Source organism: Pelodiscus sinensis, chromosome 10 (assembly GCF_049634645.1).
Source record: "Pelodiscus sinensis isolate JC-2024 chromosome 10, ASM4963464v1, whole genome shotgun sequence".
Lineage (NCBI taxonomy): Eukaryota > Metazoa > Chordata > Testudines > Trionychidae > Pelodiscus > Pelodiscus sinensis.
The window spans coordinates 39377266-39399393 of record NC_134720.1 but is presented as its reverse complement, the minus strand read 5'-3'; the positions used below and the strand labels follow the sequence as shown (position 1 = coordinate 39399393).

The 22128-nt window shown below is 44.7% G+C and overlaps 1 protein-coding gene across 11 annotated transcripts in view; it reads left to right on the top strand.

The window, feature by feature from the left end:
- Positions 1-22128, top strand: part of TNIK (TRAF2 and NCK interacting kinase) — a 352035-nt gene that overhangs the window by 251297 nt on the left and 78610 nt on the right. For all 11 annotated transcript variants that reach the window (XM_075937944.1, XM_075937946.1, XM_075937945.1 and 8 more), the window contains exons 10-12: positions 8813-8988; positions 13020-13086; positions 14465-14669. In XM_075937944.1, the coding sequence (XP_075794059.1) occupies positions 8813-8988; positions 13020-13086; positions 14465-14669 (448 nt within the window). The remainder of the gene's footprint in view (positions 1-8812; positions 8989-13019; positions 13087-14464; positions 14670-22128) is intronic.

Below are 22128 nucleotides of genomic sequence, written 5' to 3'. Positions count from 1 at the left end.
CGACCCTAGCCTGCTTCCAGCCGTGGCAGGTGCTGGGAGGGCGTGCTCTCCCTCCTCCCCCTTCCTGGTGGCAGGACATGTGTGGCCTTTCCTGAGTCTGGCAGCTGGATCCCACCCATGCTCAGGGGCTGCGTCCTCATGCCGCAAACTAACACTGCATGTGGTTCCACATGCATGGATCACAGCACAATGTCCAGCCCGAGCGACATTAGCACCCAACCCCTGTTAGAGTTGCTAGATGGTTGAAACAAAAATACCGAAACCCCCCTCCCCCCTCCCAAAAAACCCCCAAAAAAACACCGGGAAAAAATTCTGTTGAAGGGGGGGAAAAAGGGAGGGGGAAGAGACCAAAGTTGTTGAGCAAAATTAAAAAAAAAAAAAAGTCCAAGGACTTATTAAGCCAAAAAAATTAAAATAAAATAAAACAGCATTAAAACAGCATGTCCCCTTTGAGAGTGAGTGCAGGGATAGGAACCGGGGAGCGGCTGAGCACTAAGACCCAGGAGAAAGCATTGCTTCCCCTAGGTCTTTTGGCAGGCAGCCATTTTGCGCCGGCAGCCTTGGGGAACCAGTTAAGCATGGGGGCTGAGGTCAGGGGGCTGGGAGTGTTGGGGACTAGAGAGGGCTTGGGGAGAGGGGAGGAGAGGCCTGGCGCTGAGTGTTTGTAGAATTTCCAGGTGCCCGGCATTTTAGCCTCCTGGCCGGGAAAAAATTCAGAAAATACCAGACATCTCAGGTGTCCGGTATTCTCTGAATTTTTTTTACCGGACAGGAGGCGAAAAGACCGGACTGTGCAGGTGAATACCGGACACCTGGCAACCCTACCCCCTGTGCGCCAGCCTCCCCCGCCCTGTGTGTGTGACAAACTAAGTTCACTCACCTGACAATCCCTCCCTGGAGTCTGAAGAGGCCTGGGAGACGTCCTTGCTCACAGACACCGGCTCCAGGGACAGGGTCACAGTCTCCGTCTCCTCCTTCTCCAGCTGGCCCTGCTCCTCCACCACCGTGACCTCCAGCCAGGCAACGACGGAGGTCTGGAAGCCTGAGTCCACCACGACAGTTGGGGAAGATGTCCCCCCCGTTCCCCCCCGCAGGATCTGGTGCAGCTCATCTAAGTAGGGGCAGGCATGGGGTCCTGCCCCTGAGTGTGAGCTGTGCTGTCTGGCCCTGATGTATCCCTGGCGGAGCTCTTTGACCTTACTCCAGACCTGTTCCAAGGTCCGGGGTGGGTGTCTGCACTCCGCCAGGGACTCGGCTATGCGCTTATAGATCTCCATGTTGTGGCGCTTGGAGTGGAGATCCTTCAAGGTGTCCTCCTCGCCCCACAGCTCAAGGAGGGATAGGATCTACACTCCGGACCAGGAAGTTGCCTGCCTCTTGGTCCCCCTGGGTAGGTCCTGCGACCCCTGGGGCTGCTCCCTGTGAGGGCCAGGAGGATTGTGGGGCTGGGCCATGAGTGGCAAGGCCTGTGGCAGGGAGAGCCACGAGATGAGGAGCTGCTCTCAGGCAGGATTCCTGCCACAAGGCTTGTCCAGGGTGCCTGCAGCTTTAAGAGGGGCCAGAAGACAGGAACTATAGAGTCCTGATTAATTTGGACGGAGTGTCCACTAGGGCACTTGTGTTATTTCCTGGAGGCCTCCTTTTTTTGGGACCCCCCCAAAAAAAACCACTCCTGTCCTTCCACACATGCCTTCTTCCGAAAGAGCTTTTTTGGAAAAAGGCTTCTTCCTTGTAGAGAAAGGATTACCAACGCCGGAAAAGAACCCCTCTGTTCTTTCGATTTACTTTCGGAAGAACGTGATTGCAGTGTGGGCATAACGCAGGTTTTGTCAGAAAAATGGCTGTTTTTCTGACAAAACTCTGTAGTGTAGCCATACCCTAGGTCTGTCTGCACTGCCATAGAAGTGTGATTGCTTGCAGCGCATGCAGGTGTACAGAAGGACCTTTCAGAGAGCTAGTGGGGGAATCAATAAGTAGTGAAGTAACTGCAGTACAGTCTAATCATCCATGGACAAGCCTGTCAGTAACACTGGAAAGAAGTCTGGTGGCTAGACTGAAGTCTGCACCATCGCTCACGCTAGCTGATCCGATCTATCCCGGGTACGTCCACATGTGCTGCCATCACACCTCTGCTCAGCAAACACACCTTTTGAGTTAGCTGGAACTACGCCAGGCAAACTGTAGAATGTAAGTGAGAGGGTTTATGTTGCAGCAAGTATTCGACACAGGCTACATCTGCCCTATGAGCTAGGGATGTGATTCCCTGGCTCGAGTACAAATACTCGGTAGCTCAATGAGAGCTAATGCAAGTATGAACGGCAATGTAGTCACAAGAACAGCAGAGCCATAGCTGAGCCATGGCAAATACATATCCACCAATCTGAGGGAGTTTTCTAATCGGCACAGCTCAGCCATGCCTCCCCTGTCACTTCCTGTGCCACCGCTGCACCATTGCTATTTATACATGCACTAGCTCTCATTGAGCTTCCACCAGTATGCATATGTGAGTAGGGGAATTACAATCCCAGATCATAGTGTGAGCATAGCCAAAGGCAAAAAGAAGGCAGCTGAAGAAAGAAAAATGACCCAAAATTGAACAGTAGCAGGAGTTTTATTTTGTTTGTTGTTCTAATGGCCACAAGGTGACCTTTCTGAAATAAAACAGTGGTCTCTGTCTAGGGCCTGATAGATACATGATGTACCTATCCTCCCTGACAGTCTGCAGCAACGGGAAAGATTGAATGGACATTGATTTCTGTTTACACTCCCTTCTGCAACTTATAGTTGAAACACACTTATTGGGGCTCGATCCATTCCATACATAAATAGAAGCCTTTAGTCTCCATTTCTTACAGCTCTGTGATTCTCAGCAAAGCTATGTAAATTTTGCTAGGTTTCATTATGAATTTGAAACTCGGGTGATGTACCACGAGGCTCACACTTGTGGACTAAACTGCGTGCCAAGCATGGGTTACTTCATGGTTTTAAACCAAATCACCTGAAATTGTTTTGAATGCCTTGAGCATGAAGCTGCGGGCAAGTCAATGCTTTTGACTGAGTTTCAGCCTGTGATTTTGGGTCAGACAAGAAGCTTTGTATGCAAAACCAAAAGGTTTGGACCCTCAAAAAAAATGCTTGCTCAGAACCCTGTGGTACAAATTTTGCACATGCCAGAAAGCAGTCTGGCATCTTTATCAAGCACTATAGTCACAGGACTTTTAAAAATCCTACTTGCTGGGTATCAAAGATCGGCCGCTCTCCCCTGTGTTTTGTGCTTTCTGCTCCCAAGTACAAGTAGTCTTAAATGGGCTTAAGATTGTCAACCTCTCCATATGCAGTAATATTGACCTCAACCACATTAAAGCACAGAGATGAAGATGGATTTTTCCATAGGACGAAAATGGCTAACTGACTGCAAAGCCCTTGATGGTTGAAGATGAAGAAGTTAAGTCAGTGAAATCCACTGATAAGTAGAAAGGATTTGGGATCTTGCCTGCTGTTGCAAACAGAAAAAAAACCCATAGAAACACAATCTGCCTGGCTTCTGCTGAACTCCTGCACCTGCTTTTAAAACAGCCCCAATTATCTTTGAAGTTAAAAGCTGGCTCCATGCAATCTTCTTCTCTTCTGGTTCAAATCAGCATGATATGATGATTTACTTTCTGCCCCTGAAGTTCTTAAGCAAATGAAGCTTGAATTTTGGGGCTGTTTTTGTAAACACTTGGACCCAGCAGATCTCGGGTTGTTTATGCTGAGCGTGCTATTTGCTCTGCAAAAGCACTTTTCAGCCACACATCTTGAAAGGCCTTATGAATGTGTATCTGCACCCTCCCCTTAACGCAGGGAAGTCCTATTAGGTGTATGCAACTCCATGAGGGAGTGGAAGGACGGTGAGGGTATGTCACTCACCCTAAGGTGTCACAGTGAATTGGAAACAGATCAGAGAGTAAACCTCAGACTTTTCTCTGTGACACACTTTAAGGGGTAGATTGTCCCATTAAAATGGAGCTCTGAATCAGCTGCAATAGGAGCTGTTGGAGGCCTTCTGGTTCCTGGAGCTATTGAGAAGCACAGGACCTCTCTAAACATGTGCAACTGTGTGGCTGGCAGGCTGCGTCTGCTGGATGTGTCCTCTTCCCTTGCTCCTCTTCTGGAGAGGCTAAGGTCAGAGGTACTAGCCCTGAGCAGCCCTTGCACTCTGGGGTTCCCAGTGACTGTGGCTGATAGTTTTGCCTCGCCCCATGGTGTAAACCATGTGCTGGCTTGCCATTTTGCTGTGCACAGAGCTCTGTTGGCTCTTGGCAGGCCTATGCCATGAGCACTAAGGAGTGTCAGACATTCGGGCTTGACTGTCTTTTCCAGAAACACTGTAGCTTCTTAAGGAATGTGTGCCCCAACCTGGCAGCATGCAGCCATCATGAAGCAGTGCTGTCTCCATTCTCCCCTTCCACCAGGGGCTTAGTCACTGCAGACAGAGTGACTAGGGCTGGGATTCCTGAGGATTCTTTTCTGGCTCTGTCACTGGCTCACAGTGTGACCGGGACCAAGTCACCGGGCCTCCGTGTCCTCATCTGTAAAATAGGGATGATTGGGATGATGATGTAGCTCACGGGTTGCTATGATGTTTAGCGAGCATGGTTGGAGTGCTATGGATGGAAGGCACCGTTAAAGTGTGAAGTGCTGCACAAAGGCGTTATTTCATACCTCAGCCATAATGTAATCAGTTAAGCCCCCGGCCCCCATCTACATTTCCTAGGATTGTAGAAGCACAAGGGGTGTCCATGTGTATTCAGAAAAACAGACTATTCAGCTTTTCCTTCTGTGTACAGCAGGGGTGGCCAACCTGTTACAGACAAAGAACCAGAAATAGTCATGGATACAGTGCAAAGAGCCGAGGGAAAGAAGCTGTTGAGCAAAAAAAAAAAAAAAAAAGAATCTCGCCCTAAGCAGCGCCCTGACCAGACAAGGGAAAAAGGTCAGAGCAGAGGAACACAGAGCAGGTGCGGGAGCTGAGCCGTGGGTGTGGGAGCTGCCATTTTTCCTTTGAAGAGCCGCTGTGTCTAGACTGGCACTGGGCTGTGTCTAGACTGGCAAGTTTTTCCACAAAATCATTTGATTTTGTGGAAAAACTTGCCAGCTGTCTACACTGGCCGTTTGAATTTCCGCAAGAACACTGACGATCTCATGTAAGATTGTCAGTGTTCTTGCAGAAATACTGTGATGCTCCCGTTCGGGCAAAAGCCCTCTTGTGCAAATCATTTGCGCAAGAGGGCCAGTGTAAACAGCACGGTACTGTTTTCCGCAAAAAAGCCCCGATCGTGAAAATGGTGATCAGGCCTTTTTTGCAGAAAACCGCGTCTAGATTGGCCACGGACGCTTTTCCGCAAAAAGTGCTTTTGCGGAAAAGCGTCCTGCCAATCTAGACGTGCTTTTCCAAAAATGCTTTTAACGGAAACATTTTCGGAAAATCATTAAAAGCATTTTCGGAAAATCATGCCAGTGTAGACGTAGCCCTGGTGTACAGTAATCCTGCATGACTCTCTCCTGGTCACCTCCTTTCTTCCACAGAGAGCTAGAAAATGGGTCTGAAGAGTAGATCTGACTGTGAGTGGGTATTCAACAGTTTGGCACACAGGTGTTACAGTTTCAGTCAATCAGAGCTGTGTCTACTTGTCATCAGAGCATATCACAGGACAGTTGCTTTAATGGGGAGAGGAAATCCAATTTGGAAGACACAAAGAAGGAAAAACAGTAAAAACTTAATAATCTTAATATAGGTTTGGCAGCCTAGCAAATGTGAGTTCTAGTGTGTAAGTGCTGACTGGTTAGAAAATGAATTTCTGTGTTCCTGGCCATGTAATTTACTCTTTCCACCTTATCTTTCTCATCTGTAAAACAGGCTAATAATTACAATTAGGCATCATTTGTCTGTTTTGCCTCTGACAACTTGGTACAAACAAGGTCTTTGGTTTTGATACACACAGGTTCATACATGCAGCATTTCACCCTCAGTTCTGAGGTTGAAAGTTTCCATAATCTCAAAGTGAAACTCATGTAAAACTGATGCGTTTTACCAGGCTTCCTGCCGGAAACATGCAAAACGGAGGGTCGTGTTATCTAGGTGGTGTAAATGCATTGACTTCCATGGAGTTAAATCAGGAGATAACCTGGCCCTGAAAACTTGCATGGTGTAAGTGCTGAACCATGAAATTGTTAAGGAAATGCTTGGCTATTCTCACATGCTGCCATTTCATGAGTACCAGTTTAATGTGTTACCTGCAGGGTCTACTAGCAGTTTCAAGAAGAGCGTGGGCATCCCATTAGCCTCAACCCTGTCAGAGCTTTACATGTCATTTCTCAGAAAGTTGGGTTTTGTTTTGTATGCTAACCTGGGCTTGCACTGTGACAGAATGCAGGGTACAGATAGAGCTGTATGTAGCTGCAGGGCTGTTTCATAGGGGTTTGGGTGGTCCTTCTTTCTCCATTGATTCAAGAAAGTTCCAACTCCCAGGATTTTGCTTTGAATTTCATGTTCAAAGAAATCCAAAAACTCAAAGTGAAAAACATCTCAAATAGCAAAGTTTTGCCTTATTAGGATGAAAGCCATATGAGAATGCCAAGTTTTGCAGCCTTTCCCCTTGAAATAGAAGCCAGAGCCCACTAGAGAAGCGCACAAGTGGGTTTTATAAATTTCATTGTGCGCCCATGCAGATGTTTGAAAAGTGGATGCACAGATGATCTCATGCACACGTGCAAAAGATAACATTTTAACTGCTGTTGTTAAGACTATCTTTCAAACTTGGACAGGCAGCACACTGTGTTTGTTTTCCAGTAAAACACTGAATGTCTCATAATTTGTCTGTCAGTTTGACATTTTTATAGTATGTAGTGTCACAATCTAATTAATTTTCAGGTGGGTATTAAAATATTAGTACTGCATATAAGCAGACTGGGTAAACAGGAGGTACTAATCTAAGGGAATGTACAGAGCACAAAATCACATGACTGGCAGCTGGGATTCATTATCACTTACATGTAGATATTTTATATATCTCTGTTGAACCCAAGGAAGAGTCAGTTAATAACCAGTTAGTATTTATTGTTCAATAACTGTCAAATAAACACTTTAAATATGTAATTAAACACTGATTTTTGGGATAGCTCACATCAGCAGGGTCCAGCAAATTACTTTGTCAAGGTTTGTTTTAAGCAAACATTATCTCTAAAGCAGAGTACATAAGAATGCCACTTAAATAAGATGTTTTCAGTTGTTCTTCTTGTCCAGCATACCAATCTTTGGCCACATTTCTCTACAGTGATCCAAGCCCCGATCCTACAATTTGATTTATATGGGCAGACCCCCAAATGCTATTCTGTCTCTACATATTTGAGGGGGTCACCCACATGGCTCCAAATACATGGTCCAAGCCTCAGTCTCTCCCTTAACATGTATGAAGAACTAGACTGACTAAAGCTTCCCCTAATATGCTCCTTCTGGAATACTGCAAGGAACTGTTCTTCAGAGGGAGGGTGGATGTCAGAGATTTGCTCATTAATAAGTCTGGATGGGGGATTTTACTGGAGCTGATAGTATTTATTTTCACATCTCAATTTGTACGGATTAGTATTTCAAAGATAAATCACTTTTTAGTCTGACAGTTTGAAAAATAAAATCCCTGGAAGCATATTGTTTTACCTAGCAATGCAATTCTTGTAGTATCTGTTGGCTTCTGACATTAATTTACACTAATGTTCTAGTTTGCTAAAGCAGCATGCACCATTGTGATCTGTTGGCATCTCCTTCTTGTAAATCCCTGTTCTCTTGGGTTTGTAATGTGCTGAAATTAGTTCCAGGGAGAACTTTTGATATGCAAACTCCAAGGCCAAAAGAAATTTGTTTTCTAAGGTTTGCTTTGGCTGGGGTTTAGTTTCTCATTGTAACAAGGCAGGGAGGAGAGTATTGGCTAGACTAAGTCAACACAATCTCATCCCCACTGCCACGCTGCACCACAAGAATGATAGCTCATTAGACATGATCCACAAATGAGTGGAGGTTGAAGCAATGTGGACACCCGCTGACAGTCTACATCTCACAAATATACTATAGGCAAAATGAAATGTCCTATGAGATTAGTATAGGCTGTCCAAGCACTCCTAGAAGGGGTTGGGCCACAGGCAGAAGGAGCACGGCCACGCAAGTCTTTGGAACATGGTGCTCTTGTGGCAATTTTAAAGGACTTAGGGCTCCAGCCACTGCTGCTGCCACAGTAGCAGTAGAGGCAGCCAGAAACCCTGGGACCTTTAGAATTGCTGGGACCTGGGGAAATGGCTTCCTTTGCTTCCTTCTCCTCCCTGCGCCCCCCAGTCAGTGGGCCTGGTGAAGACCTAAGAACAACAGGAATGAGTAGGAGATTGTACAAATATGTTTGTTTAAAAATCTGTGTAATATCAATTGGGTAAATGTAAATCACTTAGCTTAACCCACTTCATCCCAGAAATATAGTACTACATACAAAATGCATAATACATTGCTATAAATAATTGTTGCCTTTTATTTTATCATGAAGAACAGAGAGATCCTTCTAACCATCAACAGGAAAGCAGAAAAAATATTTCAGGACATTACTATTGAAACATTTAATAATAATAATTTTTTTAAATTTACTGTATTTACAAAAAATAAAAATAAAACATTCAAGTTGGCTGTTCCTTTCAAGTATCCAGAAAATGTCAGACGCATTTTTACTGGACATAATTCTTGATTCATGGTTGTTGTTTTTTAACATAGTTTCATATTTTTTTTCCCTGCTAGGTCTAAAAAATTTCAGTCATTCATTGAAAGCTGCCTAGTGAAGAACCACAGTCAGAGGCCCACAACTGAACAACTGATGAAGCACCCGTTTATTCGAGACCAGCCTAATGAAAGGCAGGTTCGCATCCAGCTTAAGGATCATATTGATAGGACTAAGAAGAAGCGAGGAGAAAAAGGTTAGCAGCAAAGCAGTAGAGGCTATTATTTATTATATGTATTGTGGTAATACCTGGAGCTCAATCACAGACGAAAGCCCAGCTGAATTAGGTACAGGATAAATATATAGTAGAACAAGTCCCTGCTCTATGAACTGGGCCATAGTGCTGTACTGAAATCATACTAGTTTAGGAGCTGGTCACAGGTTGAACATGAATTTTACTCATTTAAAAACTGATTTAGTGAAATGGGTACAGCTCTGTGGTGCAGTCACTCTTAATTTAAATGAAGGGTAAACTATTTTGGTGTTGCTTAAATGAATTTCTTACTTGTTTTAGTCAAAAAGTAGCATTCTGAACCCATAATAAGAGTCCCTGCTAAGGCAGCTGCAGGGATCTAAGTCAGTTAAATCATAGCACAGACTATGTGTTGCCAAAGCCATAAGCAGGGATGGGCAATAATTTTAAATGGGGGGAGAGGGTTGCAGGGTGCACTTCAGACATTTTTGAAGCAGCCCCTGCCTGCATGGAAGGGGCAGGGCCTCAGGTGGAAGGGGCAGGGGCAGGACTCTTCCATGCTTCCCTGCCCACAGACCCTGATTGCCCTAGGAGTAGGGGGAACATGTGAGGTCTTTGCCCCTGTCCCCCCCAAGAGAACTGCCAGCTGTTCTGAACAGCTGGTGGCTCCCTCCAAGTGCCCGTGCCCCTGGCCGCAGAAGGTGACTTCACGCGCTCCCTCCACCCCCAGGTCAATCAGGACCCAGGGCCAGGGGGGAGCATGGGAAGTCTCTTGCTCCCTGCCCCTGCACTGCAAGGGGCATGCAGTGCTTAGAGTCAACTGCCAGCTGAGTAGAGTAATAGAGTCAAGCAGCTGGCGGCCGTCTCTAAGCACCATGTGCTCCTTGCAGAGCGTGAGGACACTTGATTTAGATGGGATTGGTCCTGCCTAGAGCGGGGGGCTGGACTTGACAACCTTCTGGGGTCTCTTCCAGTTCTATGATTCTATGATAAGGGGATGGTTGGATGAAATAACATGATCTTGGTAACTAATTGACCATTCATTATCAGTGGGAAATAGGTCAATGGAGGGATGATAGGAGTTGCTATAGGGAACTTTCTGGGTGTCTGGCTGGTGAGTCTTGCCCACATGCTCAGGGTTTAGCTGATCGCCATATTTGGGGTCGGGAAGGAATTTTCCTCCAGGGTAGATTGGCAGAGGCCCTGGAGGTTTTTCGCCTTCGTCTGTAGCATTGGGCACAGATCACAGCTGAAGGACTCTCTGCATGTTGGGTCCTTCAAAGTATTTGAATGCTTCAATATCTTTGATATAGGTGAGAGGATTATTCTAAGAGGGGTGGTTGAGATTCTGTGGCCTGCACTGTGCAGGGGGTCAGACTAGATGATCATAATGGTCCCTTCTGACCTTAAAGTCTATGAATCTATGAATCTATGAATCACACTCCCCGCACCCCCTGGTCAATCAGGGACTGGGGACAGAGGGAGCACGGGAAGTCTCTTGGTCCCTTCCCCCACCCTGCAAGGGGGCACTGTGCTTAGAGTCAAATGCCAGCTACTCAACTGGTGGTTGACTCTTAAGCACTGCATGCCCCTTGCAGGATGGGGGAAGGGTGGGAGGAGACTTCATGCACTTCTCCCTGCCCCCAGGTTCTGATTGGACTTGGGGCAGGGAGAGTGCATGAATTCTCTTGCTCAATGCCCCTGCGCTTCAAGGGGTGCACGGCGCATAGACCCTGGCAGTTGACTCTAAGTGCCACGTGCCCCTGGCGGGGAAGGAGACTTCACGCGCTCTCCCATCACCAGACCCTGACTGGCCAGTGGACAGGGGAGCGGCAAGGCGTCTGCAGGCCAAATCAACCCATTTGGCGGGCCAGATCTGGCCCACAGAGGGCCTTTTGCCCACCCCTGCCATAGAGTCATTGTTATTAAAGCTGGTCCAAGTTTTTCATTCAAAACTTTTTTTTCTGATGAAAAATGTTTTTGATTTGGGGGCAAAGAATTTCTATTTTCAATACTCTTCAATTATGTTAAATTTTCATGTAAAAAATCCCCAAAACTGAGAGGTGTAAGGGTTTGGTTTTCAATGAAAACCTAGTAACTTGGGGGAAAAAAGAATACAGTGAGTACTAATATCTATTTGTTTAATTTTTTTCATGGGAACAAAAATCATTTTGGGCCAGATCTAATGTCTTGTGTTATTTAGCATCAAATCTTGCACCACTAAAGGCAATGGGTATTTTATCATTCACTTCACTAGGAGCAGGATAGGAGCCTAGCTGGCTCTAATAATTTTGAATTTAGGTATTTGGAATTTGTATGCACACATACACACATGCATACAGAGAAGTTGGAACCCACTCAGGTCATGTTGTCTTATATTACCCTATAAAATGACGCAGCACAAATCATATTTATAAACTGTGCAAGGGTCTGTACAAATAAAAATCAAGCCTGTGACCCAAAGAGTTTACAACAGTATCTGTTATAGGAATAACTTACAGAAATGAAAACATTTTCTATGAACTGACTTAAATACAGAGACAGTGAAGTCTGATAAAGGAAGGCCTCATAGATAAAGTTATTAAACTAAGATATTGTCAGTGCCAGCATTTGACTGTGTACTGCACAGGAATCTGGTAGCCTAGGCGGGGGAAGGCTTTACCTTCCCAAACTTCCAAGCATGGTCCCCCACACTCCGCCCCTAGAACACCTGCTATAGGCATTCTGGGGGTGGAGTGTTGCTGCCCCCAGTGCCTGCCTTCCCCATGCTCCTCATCAGGGAGGCCTCCCTCCCTGATGCTGAGGCGTATCATGCACCTTCCTCCCTCCCTCAGAGCTCTGGGGAGGCGGGAGGTGCGCCGTGCACCATCTTCCCCCAGTGCTCTGGGGGCCAGGGAGACTGGGGGGGTGCACATGTGCCCACCACCTTCCGTCTCTTCTCCTTCCCTCTCTGTGGTGGGGGCGCACACATGGCAGGGCTTCAACAGAAGGGGTGGAGCTGTAGATGGCGCTGGGGGCCTGCCTCCTCCAGCCCCAGATGCACCAACTGCCCATGGTGCACTGTATTCTAGTTTTGATCTCAATGGCTGAAATTTCTTGTAGAAACCAGCCAATTAACACATCATTATTACTCTGATTTCTTTTAAGCAATATCATTTTTATGCTTAAATTCCATTTCCTGATAAATTTTTCAGTAAAAATGAAAAGAATAAAGCCAGATTCTAGTGAAGTATTAAATGTATTTAGTCTAGCAAATGAAGGCTGTACCCTAGAGATGGAAAATAATTGGATAAATGTAAGCTTTTCTTTTTCTATAATTCTCTTCATCCGATAAAGATTCTACGTTTCACTTATATCCCAATAGAAATTGCAGAATGTGGTATACCATTATAATTGGGTATTTAGGTAAACGCCTTCATTGACTGGGAAATATCAATATAGATATTAATAGAGTAAAAAGTGCATGTGTTTAGGAAAAAGGAAGTTTATGCATTCAGAGCTGTATTTAAATCCCTTTTTCTCAGGTTTGTTGCTATAGAACTTTGCTTTAGCAAGAGTGTTCACTGAAAGGAGTTTCAGAATTGTATTTTACATATTTGTCATTAGTGTATTTTTATATTTTTATTTTACAAAAGGGTATTCTCAGTTTCTATCTGTACATCAGCATATTTCTACTCTGTTAATACAGATCCATGTAGAACATTGAATCAGGAACACAGTATTCAGTATTTAGACTACAACTCCTTCTTTAACATTGTGCAAAGGAATGCATGGCATGTGACAGACAGCCACTGCATGATGACAGCTGTATACTTAGGCAAAGCTAAATGCATTATGTTTTTGACCGAATTTCCTTGTCTTTGTGATGTTCATTTAGAATCAGACTTTTTGGACAAAAAACTTGAGACTATTATTGATTTTATGAGGGTAAAATAAAGGAGGTTTCAGTTCTCAAACCAGAGCATCTGGGTCTTCGATCAGTAGAAAAACAAATGAGTACAGTAAAGGCCACTGACATTCAATTATATTCCTAGATGAAACAGAGTATGAATACAGTGGAAGTGAGGAAGAAGAAGAAGAAAATGACTCTGGAGAGCCCAGGTAAAAAATCAGGTGTTCATTTCTTCCCTTATATCTCTCTGACTTTGTACTAAATTGGTTAGGATTATAGGATCGTATGAGCCCAAGATGAAAAAAGTCCAATTTGATAATTGAGTGTATTCTCGGCAACATTGGGCTATAATCCCTCTGATAGATGGTGTCTGGATATTAAATTGATGCTTTGGCTCACCTTGACGCAAAGTCTGAGAAAAAATACCTCATATTCTTTGTGATTTACAATACAATAAGCTAATGTCACAAGAAAGCTGAAGTTCTACGTATTATACTATTCACTGGTGGACATCTGTATATTGGGGTTTCAAATGACAATTGGTCTCTCAATGTTAATTACTTGATTTTATTCTTTCTTTCTTAAAAAATAAAAACCTGGGGTAATAATCACAGCTGTATTTTCTTGTTCATATGATGTTATGGAGACAGCTGTGTGACTTGTCTGCTTAGTCATTGGCCTCAAAATTAATCAATTCCAGGTTGTCCAGGTGATATCAGCCTCCAAAATTGTTCTTGCAATTTTTCATATCTTATATACATAACATTGTATATGCAAGTTATATTTGCATAAGCAAACCAGATAGTAAGATGACTAATACATAGCTTGCTTAACTAACTAATTTGTATAAAGGAATTTTGCGCATACAAATGTTTATGCTCACAGGAACCTAGATGTGGGAAACTGCACGTGTAAGAATTTTGCTGTGGTAAAATTGTAGGCTCAATTTTGACAATATGGTTCTTTATTTCCAAGTATAGTTCCCTATTTATGTGTAGTTTCTCATCAAGAAACCTTTCCAACTGCTTCTTCGACCTATACAGTGGTTGAACTTTGTTTTGATGACATTTTTAAGAATCATTGTAATTAGTATCAAGCTATTCCATTGTTTCACAGAGGTAATCTGGTATTTTTATTTCAATGATTCATTCTAAATCTGCTTTGTGAACAACTAAATATAGTGCATGCCACTGCAATGGAAGGGACTTTGGTTTAGAGACATTCTTAAAAAAACTTGACATAAATTACTAATGAGTTTGTGAGCAGTGTAAGGACCCTTTCTTCATGTGAGCTGTGCCACAAACTCAAGGTTGATCCAGCATGGAGCTTGTCTCCCAAACCCATATAAAAATGAGGCAGCAGAACAACTGGCAAGTATCTGAGCTGTTTTAACTAGTCCATTTGTGATATCCTGCTTTCCTTCACCAAATACTGTGCCTGTACTCCCCCCCTCATCTCCTCCAAATATTCTCAATGGCCTAATGCAAAGCCAAAAGGGAAAAGGAGTGAAACTTAGATACACATGCAGAATTTCTCTATCCCACGCATAAACACATGGTTAGAACATCTCTGGTTTTCCCTGTGAAGCTCCATCCTCAATTTGCCTGGAGAGTCAACACTGAGACGGGATTTCTTGAGACTTCAGCTAGCAAATAAGGAGCGTTCAGAGGCCCTCCGACGGCAGCAGCTGGAACAGCAGCAGCGAGAGAATGAAGAGCACAAGCGGCAACTGCTGGCAGAGCGGCAAAAGCGGATTGAGGAACAGAAGGAGCAAAGGCGAAGGCTAGAGGAGGTAATTACTCAGGGCCTTGAAATGGGCTTTTAAATGACACTGTAATGTGTAATGTTTTTATAGAAGTAATATTCTGAGCTGAAAAGGAAAATTGTCTAACCCTGCTGGAACAAACACTGATAAACCAAAATGCTTTGTTGAACAAAATCCAACCCATCCCATTCTATATGTAGTCTTATATGCCTTGGTCCAAGTGACTATCTCCTCTGAAGTCAGTAAGGCTCATTCATTGTACTGAGTCCTCAGAAATATTTGTCTGACGTGAGGTTCCATTGTAGCTGCATTTTGTTCTAGAATCAATCTCGCTCTAAAGTTCACTATGCCAGATTGCACCAGTGGCCTGTCACAATCATTTTCCTTCATTTTGGCTGGCCTATGCCTGATGCTTGAGAGGAAGCTGAAAATCCTCCATAATATCTGCACAAGTTCTATGTACCACTTAAGGCCATCTGAAGCCTTGTTTTGAATTCCTGCCCTTGCCTGTTTTGCAGCGATGTACATGCTAGGGGCAGGGGAAATTCCTTTCTGATTTCTGCAATTATTAGTTTATGTCCCTAAGCATAACATTTTACCTTGGTCTTAGCATCCTATCTACACTTAGTTTTGGTCATAAAATTATCCACTCCACTTAGAATATAACTATAGTATTTGACTCTGACTTTGAGTATTAATCAGTGCATACTGCATAAAGTATTTCTTTTGGTTTCAAATTGACCAGCCTTTAGTGTCATTGAGTGACACATTTGTTCTTGTGTTACAGAAAGATCTATGAAAGAGTAGAGGGGTTTCATCTGTTTCTACCTTTGACATGGTCTCTCATAAAGAAACTCATTGGCTACGTCTAAACTGGCATGATTTTCCGGAAATGCTTTTAACGGAAGTTTTCCGTTAAAAGCATTTTTGGAAAAGAGCGTCTAGATTGGCACGGATGCTTTTCCGCAACAAAAAGCATCCGTGCCAATCTAGACATGCTTTTCTGCAAAAAAGCCTTGATCGCCATTTTCGCAATCGTGGCTTTTTTGCCGAAAACAAATCCAAGCTGTCTACACTGGCCCTTTTGCGCAAAAGTTTTGCGCAAAAGGACTTTTGCCCGAATGGGAGCAGCACAGTATTTCCGCAAGAAGCACTGATTTTTTACAGTAGGAAGTCAGTGCTTTTGTGGAAATTCAAGCGGCCAGTGTAAGCAGCTGGCAAGTTTTTCTGGAAAAGCGGCTGATTTTCCAGAAAAACTGGCCAGTCTAGACACAGCCATTGTCTGTCTCATCCTGGAGTCATCCCAACTGCCTCCATTTAAGGGTCCATAAATTGAAAATGATTAAACTAGCTGTGTCAAGAGGTCATTGGTAGGAAAAACATGTTGCAGAAAATGGGTTTTAGGGGCATCCACCCCATTATTTGAACCAGCCAAAGCATCTGTTATATTTAATCTAAGCCTTTGTACATTTTCTAGATTTCTGTGCAATGGATAATATAACTCTGGCTAGCAGCTTTGACATGAAAGAATGTCAGACAGCTGATTATAAACTTTGTAAGTGCAGCAAGTGGTTGTTTTTCAAGGTGGTCCTGTTAGCCTCCTTTGGGGCTGTAAATAGCAGAGGGGCAAAGCACAAGCTAAGCATTTTCCAGTCTGGTAGATGTGTCAGTCTGTAACATTGTTAGTGTGCAGAATGTTATGTTCTGTACTTGATAAATTGCTGGTCGGAACTTTTCTTTTTTTCTCTATACTGTTGATGAGTCAAGAGCTGCTATGAAAAGAGGAATAGGATTGCACACACTCACAAAAATCCCTTGCACTATAGTAAATGATTATTTGAGGACTATGGAAAGGGAAGCTGACTCTGCTATTGTATAAATGGATGTTGCTGCAAGCAATAGTGGAATGGAACAACAGCAGAATAAAAGCCACACCAGATTAGCTGAAATCCTATAATAAATACAATACTTACTTGACTTGCTAGGGTATTAATATGTTCCCTTTAAAATTGAAGCAAATCATTCTTTCTCTTCCCCAGACAGGGTTTGAGTTTAGAGCTCTAATCCCCCTGGCTGGGGATATATCATGTGAGGTGCTCGTTTTATTGGGACTTAAGGGTGCTGAACATATTGCAGGATCAGGCCTCCAGTTTGTATGTGGCTCTGAAGAAGTCATTCAATTTTTTCTTTCCATTCAAAATTGATGTCACTGCATCCAGGTATTGAAACAAATGCTTTAATCCCAAGTAACTGGAAAAGAACTCTGGGCTGTTCTCTCATTGCCTCCTTCCCAGTTATTGTGTCCCTTTAAAATGTTAGGTTTTGAAATGAGAGGAAAAAATATTATGAGCCAAAGAGGTTGTGTAGACAGAAGACTTTAAGCTGTTTTGTCATGCCACACGGTGGAGGAGAAGAATGCAGCCCTAATTGAACAGCATTCTCATCCCAAAACTGATTCTGATGTCAGCATTTCATTTTGTCTCATGCTCTTATTTCAAATTACCGCTGAATGTTTATAACAGCAACTTTTTGCCTCACTTCCTCTTATATCTGAGGTTGTCTATCCCAACCCTTTACCCCAGCTCATATATTCTAGTAGAGCAGAAGCAAGAAGCTGTGTGTCAAACAGTGGCTAACCTAAAGTCTGATAGTATATCTTGTGCTCTCAGTTGGTGTTTTTAACAACAGAAGCAATTGCCTTTGTCAGGAAACTGGTGGTTTTTTTCAAGTTGCTGAATAAGAGTGTGTCAGTGAAAACCTCTAGCTGCTGGCATTATGAGCCAAGCTAAAATCATCAGTTGGTTTTATTGTTTGCAATGTCTTCAAGTTTTACAACTGCTGCTGTTTCATAAGTCACTATGGTCCAGATCTTGAACCAGAGTATGGGGGGGGCAGGAGGAGGGCAATGGGCACTTGCACAAATATCTTCACATGTGGACTGGATAATTGCATGTCTAAAGAGGTACTTAGGTACACAATATGGTGCACAGACTTGCAGGTGCACATGGATTTTTTTCTACTGCCACCTTTGGGGATCTGCTTGTAAAAGTGGAGTTGCCTGTTTGGATGAAGAGCTCTCTACCAGTTTTTTACTGCCACTTCCAACCAATAGGGAGGTTATCCAGATGAGGAATTCATAGGAAAGCTAGAAATAGCAAGGGGGTGACTATAAAATACAGTAGCTATTCTGTGCTCATGCTCCGTGTTGATGCTCTTATTTTGCACTAAGTATCTTTATGCCGTTTAGAGTAATCTATTTCAAAAGTGGATTGTCCTAAATTCCAGAAAGCACTCTTGATATTGAGTATCAGTTTGTGCAGGAAGCTACTGTGGAACAGTTATTCCCCATGTAGACAAGCCCTTAGCATTAGTAAGCAGAGAAAAAGTAGTCTCTTGTATTTTATGTATTGGTTGTCATTTCTATGAATGGCAACAAATAGAGAATTCTTACAGTAAGGATTAAATTCAGTTCTTAAGGGAATGTAAACCCTCGTGCCTCAAGGCATGAACCAACCTCTAATTAATAAGGGTTAGTAGAAAACTTTCCCTAGAGCAGGTTCTTCCATAATTGCCTGCTGTGGGGTTGCATGCACTTTGCTCTAAAGCAGCTGGCACTGGCTAGATGGACCATTGGTCTTTCCACTCTGTCAATTCCTAATTGAGACATTTTTTTTAAACTTTTTATCCAGAGCAGGCAGCTGTGTTTCTGGCAATAGATATATCATCCATAGACTGTGCATTTTGGTGACTCTCACCACTTTAATACCTATATAATATCTATAGGCAAAATCAGATGTAGGTGTACTATGCATATGCCTCAAAGCATGTCTACACAGCAGCATTATTTTGCAATAACGACAGTAATTCTGAAATAAAGTATTACGCGTCTACACAGCAAGCCCATTACAGTAAACTTCTGATAATCCGGCAGGTCCCAGGGGGTGCTGGATTATCAGATATGCCGGACTATCAGAAGGGGGGACTATGAGGGGTCTGGAGTGGGGTGGGAGGGGAGGCCACCCCAGACCCTTCATAGCCCCCCCTTACGATAGTCCGGCTCTGCCCCAGGCGTCCCTGATTCAGCCGCTGCTGGTCAGTTTCAGCAGCAGCTGAATCGGGGATGCCTGCAATAGAGCAGCTGGGGTGCTGCCGGGTTGGTCCCGCAGCGCCGAGGGGCGGCACTACGGCACCAACCCAGCAGCACTCCAGCTGCTCTTGGGGACGCCTGGGGCAGAGCAGCTGGAGTGCTGCCAGGTTGGTCCCGCAGCACCAAAGGACCGTGCTGTGGGACCAACCCGGCAGGACCCCAGCTGCTCTGCCCCAGGGGTCCCTGATTCAGCCGCGGCTGAAACAGATCAGCAGCTGATTCCAGGAAGCCCGGGGCAGAGCTGCTCTGCCCGGGGCTTCCTGGAATCAGCCGCTGATCTGTTTCAGCAGCTGCTGACTTGGGGACGCCTGGGGCAGAGCAGCTGGGGTCCTGCTGGGTTGGTCCCGCAGCGCCGAGGAGTGGCACTACAAGACCAACCCCGCAGCACCCCAGCTGCTCTGCCCCAGGCATCCGGATTCAGCCTGCTGGTGAAACTGACGCTGCTGCTCAAGTTGCATAGCTTATTTTGAGTTTAGCCCTGCTGTGTAGATGTATCCATAATTAGGAGGATGAATTTGTTATGAGGTCACAGAACTACGCCAGCACTCTTACAGTAGGGGTGAACTTTTATGACAATCTATATAGAGGAAAGGGGGGATCCATAGATTCTGTGACCTTGCAGCAAAAACACCCCCTAGCTATGGTATATACCTATGTAGAAATCAGGCATGGGAAAACCTCTGAGGTTGGCTTGAACTTCTCCTGGCAAATTCAGAACCATTCTGTACAAAGTCTGTCTATTCTGACTTTAAATGGCTCAAGCAGTTGGGCACCTGACAGCGCCTCAAGGTGCCTAGTAAACAGCCCCCTTCTTCAGTTTCCCCTTCATGGGGCTTCTTTGGTAATTCACAAAGACTATGTTCCTTCATAGCCCCTCTCAGGTTCATCAAGTTCATTCCCAGATCTTTCCTGTCTAAAGTCCTCGCAACCTCTTCACTCCACTCTGGTCTTCCTGAGATCTCCTCTCTCCAGCAGCGGATTTAGGGCAGAGTGAGCAGGGCGGCTGTCCTGGGCCCCGTACTTCCCAAGGCTCCGCGCATGCGCCATGGCACCATGGTGCATGCGCCATGTCAAAGGGGGGGGCCCGCGAAATTTCGCTGCCCGGGGCCCCACGGCACTCTCATCCACCCCTACCTCTCTCCACACTTTCCTGCTTAGATGCACCTTCTTAATAACCAGGATTGGCTGGCCCCAACCGCCAGTCCTTAAAGGACCAAGACACCCTGTTACATGTTGCCCCCATGGATTTGCCCATGGTATTCATCTTATACTTTCCTTTGCTTACATTTATTTTCTTACATCTAGTTTTAGCCTCTGCTATAATCATAAACATTTACCCTCCATCTAGGGTATAAATTTCTATAACTTCCCAATGGGCATAATTTACAGAAGATGTGTTGGCTTGCCATATACCGTTCACAGCTGTTTGATTAGCAGTGCACATTAAAACACTACACTATAGCAGAAATACAGTGAGGTGATGCTCAGTGAAAACTAAGTGCCAGGCAAAATAGGCTCTTGATCCACCTCTCTCTAACAATTAACTATCACAATGTTCCCTTTTTACAGTTTTCTGCTGGAGTGTAATGCTCATGAAAGAGGTCACAGGTAGAGACAGAGGAAGATAGAATCAGCAGCTACTTCCCCATAAGGCCCAAAGGCAGAGGTGCCTCAGTCCTGCTGGGTAGAACGACCGCCATGGGTGAATGGGGAATTTGGTCTATATACCTTTTCAAGGATACCAGTTAGTCTCCTGCCCACCAGACACTGGCCTGAGAACACCAACCAGCCACCAAAGGGTAGCAATCACCAGTGCATTGGGTTGGCTGTCATTGCCAGCCACCCAAGTCATCCATTTGCCCCCAGAAAGTTGCTGTGATGTTTGGAATTTGCTCTAGAGACCAATGTGCATTACCAAGGTGGTGGACAAGCCCTTGCCCAGCAGTAGAACTTTCTGACTTTGGGCCTAAGGATGTTCTTGCTTACAGCAGCTGTACGCTGCCTTCCGTTGAGTTACTCCTGCTTTCATTTGGTGACATTTAAAAGCAAAATACATTCTCTGCTGTTCAGAAGTTTGCCTGGAGAGCTCTGGGCAGGGTCAATGAACATGTCTCTTGAGTGCCACGCTCCATCCAGATCACTCTAGAAAGGAAAGCAGAGTGAAGATGCAGGCTAATGATATTTCAAAACAAAAAGAAAATTGACCTTTAAAACCCTGTTCGGGACATACAGGCATCCTGAGCCCATGATTTATTTGGGTTTGTAAGTCAGCTTGCCTTGCCTAGTAGTGCCAGATGTATCAGTGTTTATACAGAGGGTGCAGACACATAAGTCAAGCTGAGGGAATGATGAGTCAGCTGGATGTCAGCACAGTACCCAAGCCTGCCAACAGCCCTAAGAACCCTAGCTGCTACTGCCACTGCTGCAACAGCAGTGGTGCTTGGAGCCTTGGGCCCTTTACATCGTTGTTGGAGCACTGCGCGGTGTGCCCTTAGTGGCTCTGAGGGCTGGGGGAGTTGCACCAGGATCTGGAGTTGCACCTGGTTGCTGGCCCTGCCCCTTCCACTGAGGCCCTGCCACTTCTGCGAGTGCGAAACCATGCCCCCTTCCCCCCCCCCCACCTTGCCCATGGGCCCAGTGAGGCTGGTTCCGCTGGCATTGCCAAAGAAAATGTTTTAGAAAAGTGCTACGCTCTGGCTTCAAAAAAGCAATATGGTTGCTTAGGTCATACAATTATATTCATTAGAGATGGGAGAGGCCAGTCAGGGTATCTAGTCACTCTCCCTGCCATTTTCGGTTGCTTTCTCCAGTAAAGTTTTAAATATCCCAAGAGGTGGAATTTCTTTACTTGATGTCACCCCATCACCTGAGTGTGTCCCTCCTTTCATGATCCTAAAGCAGAGGGTCTTGAACTTTGTAATAGCATAAATCAAAACTCTGAAGGGAAACTTGCTTGTGGAGACTTGTCCTCTCACCCACATTCTCATCACATTTCCGTGAAAACTGTGCATCTAAATCCACTAGGCAGCTTTGAAAATCTTCACCTTAGTCTTTGTCTGTGTCTTGGTTGTTCTGTGGCATCCTTCTGACTTGGCCCATGTCCTTCTGATGCTGTATGTGACTTCAGTTTTGATTATGGCAAAATGATAACAGTGAGAGGAGTGGGATGATGTGCATCACAGCAGGGAGTAGGGAGTACATGGTATGGAAAGGATGTAAAGAGGAGGGAAGGAAAACCGTCAGTGCCACAGAAAAGAGCCACTTCCTAACATCATCTACAACTTGACCTATGATGTTTGAGGAAATGAGTCCTATCCTTCCTTAACAATATGGCATCAA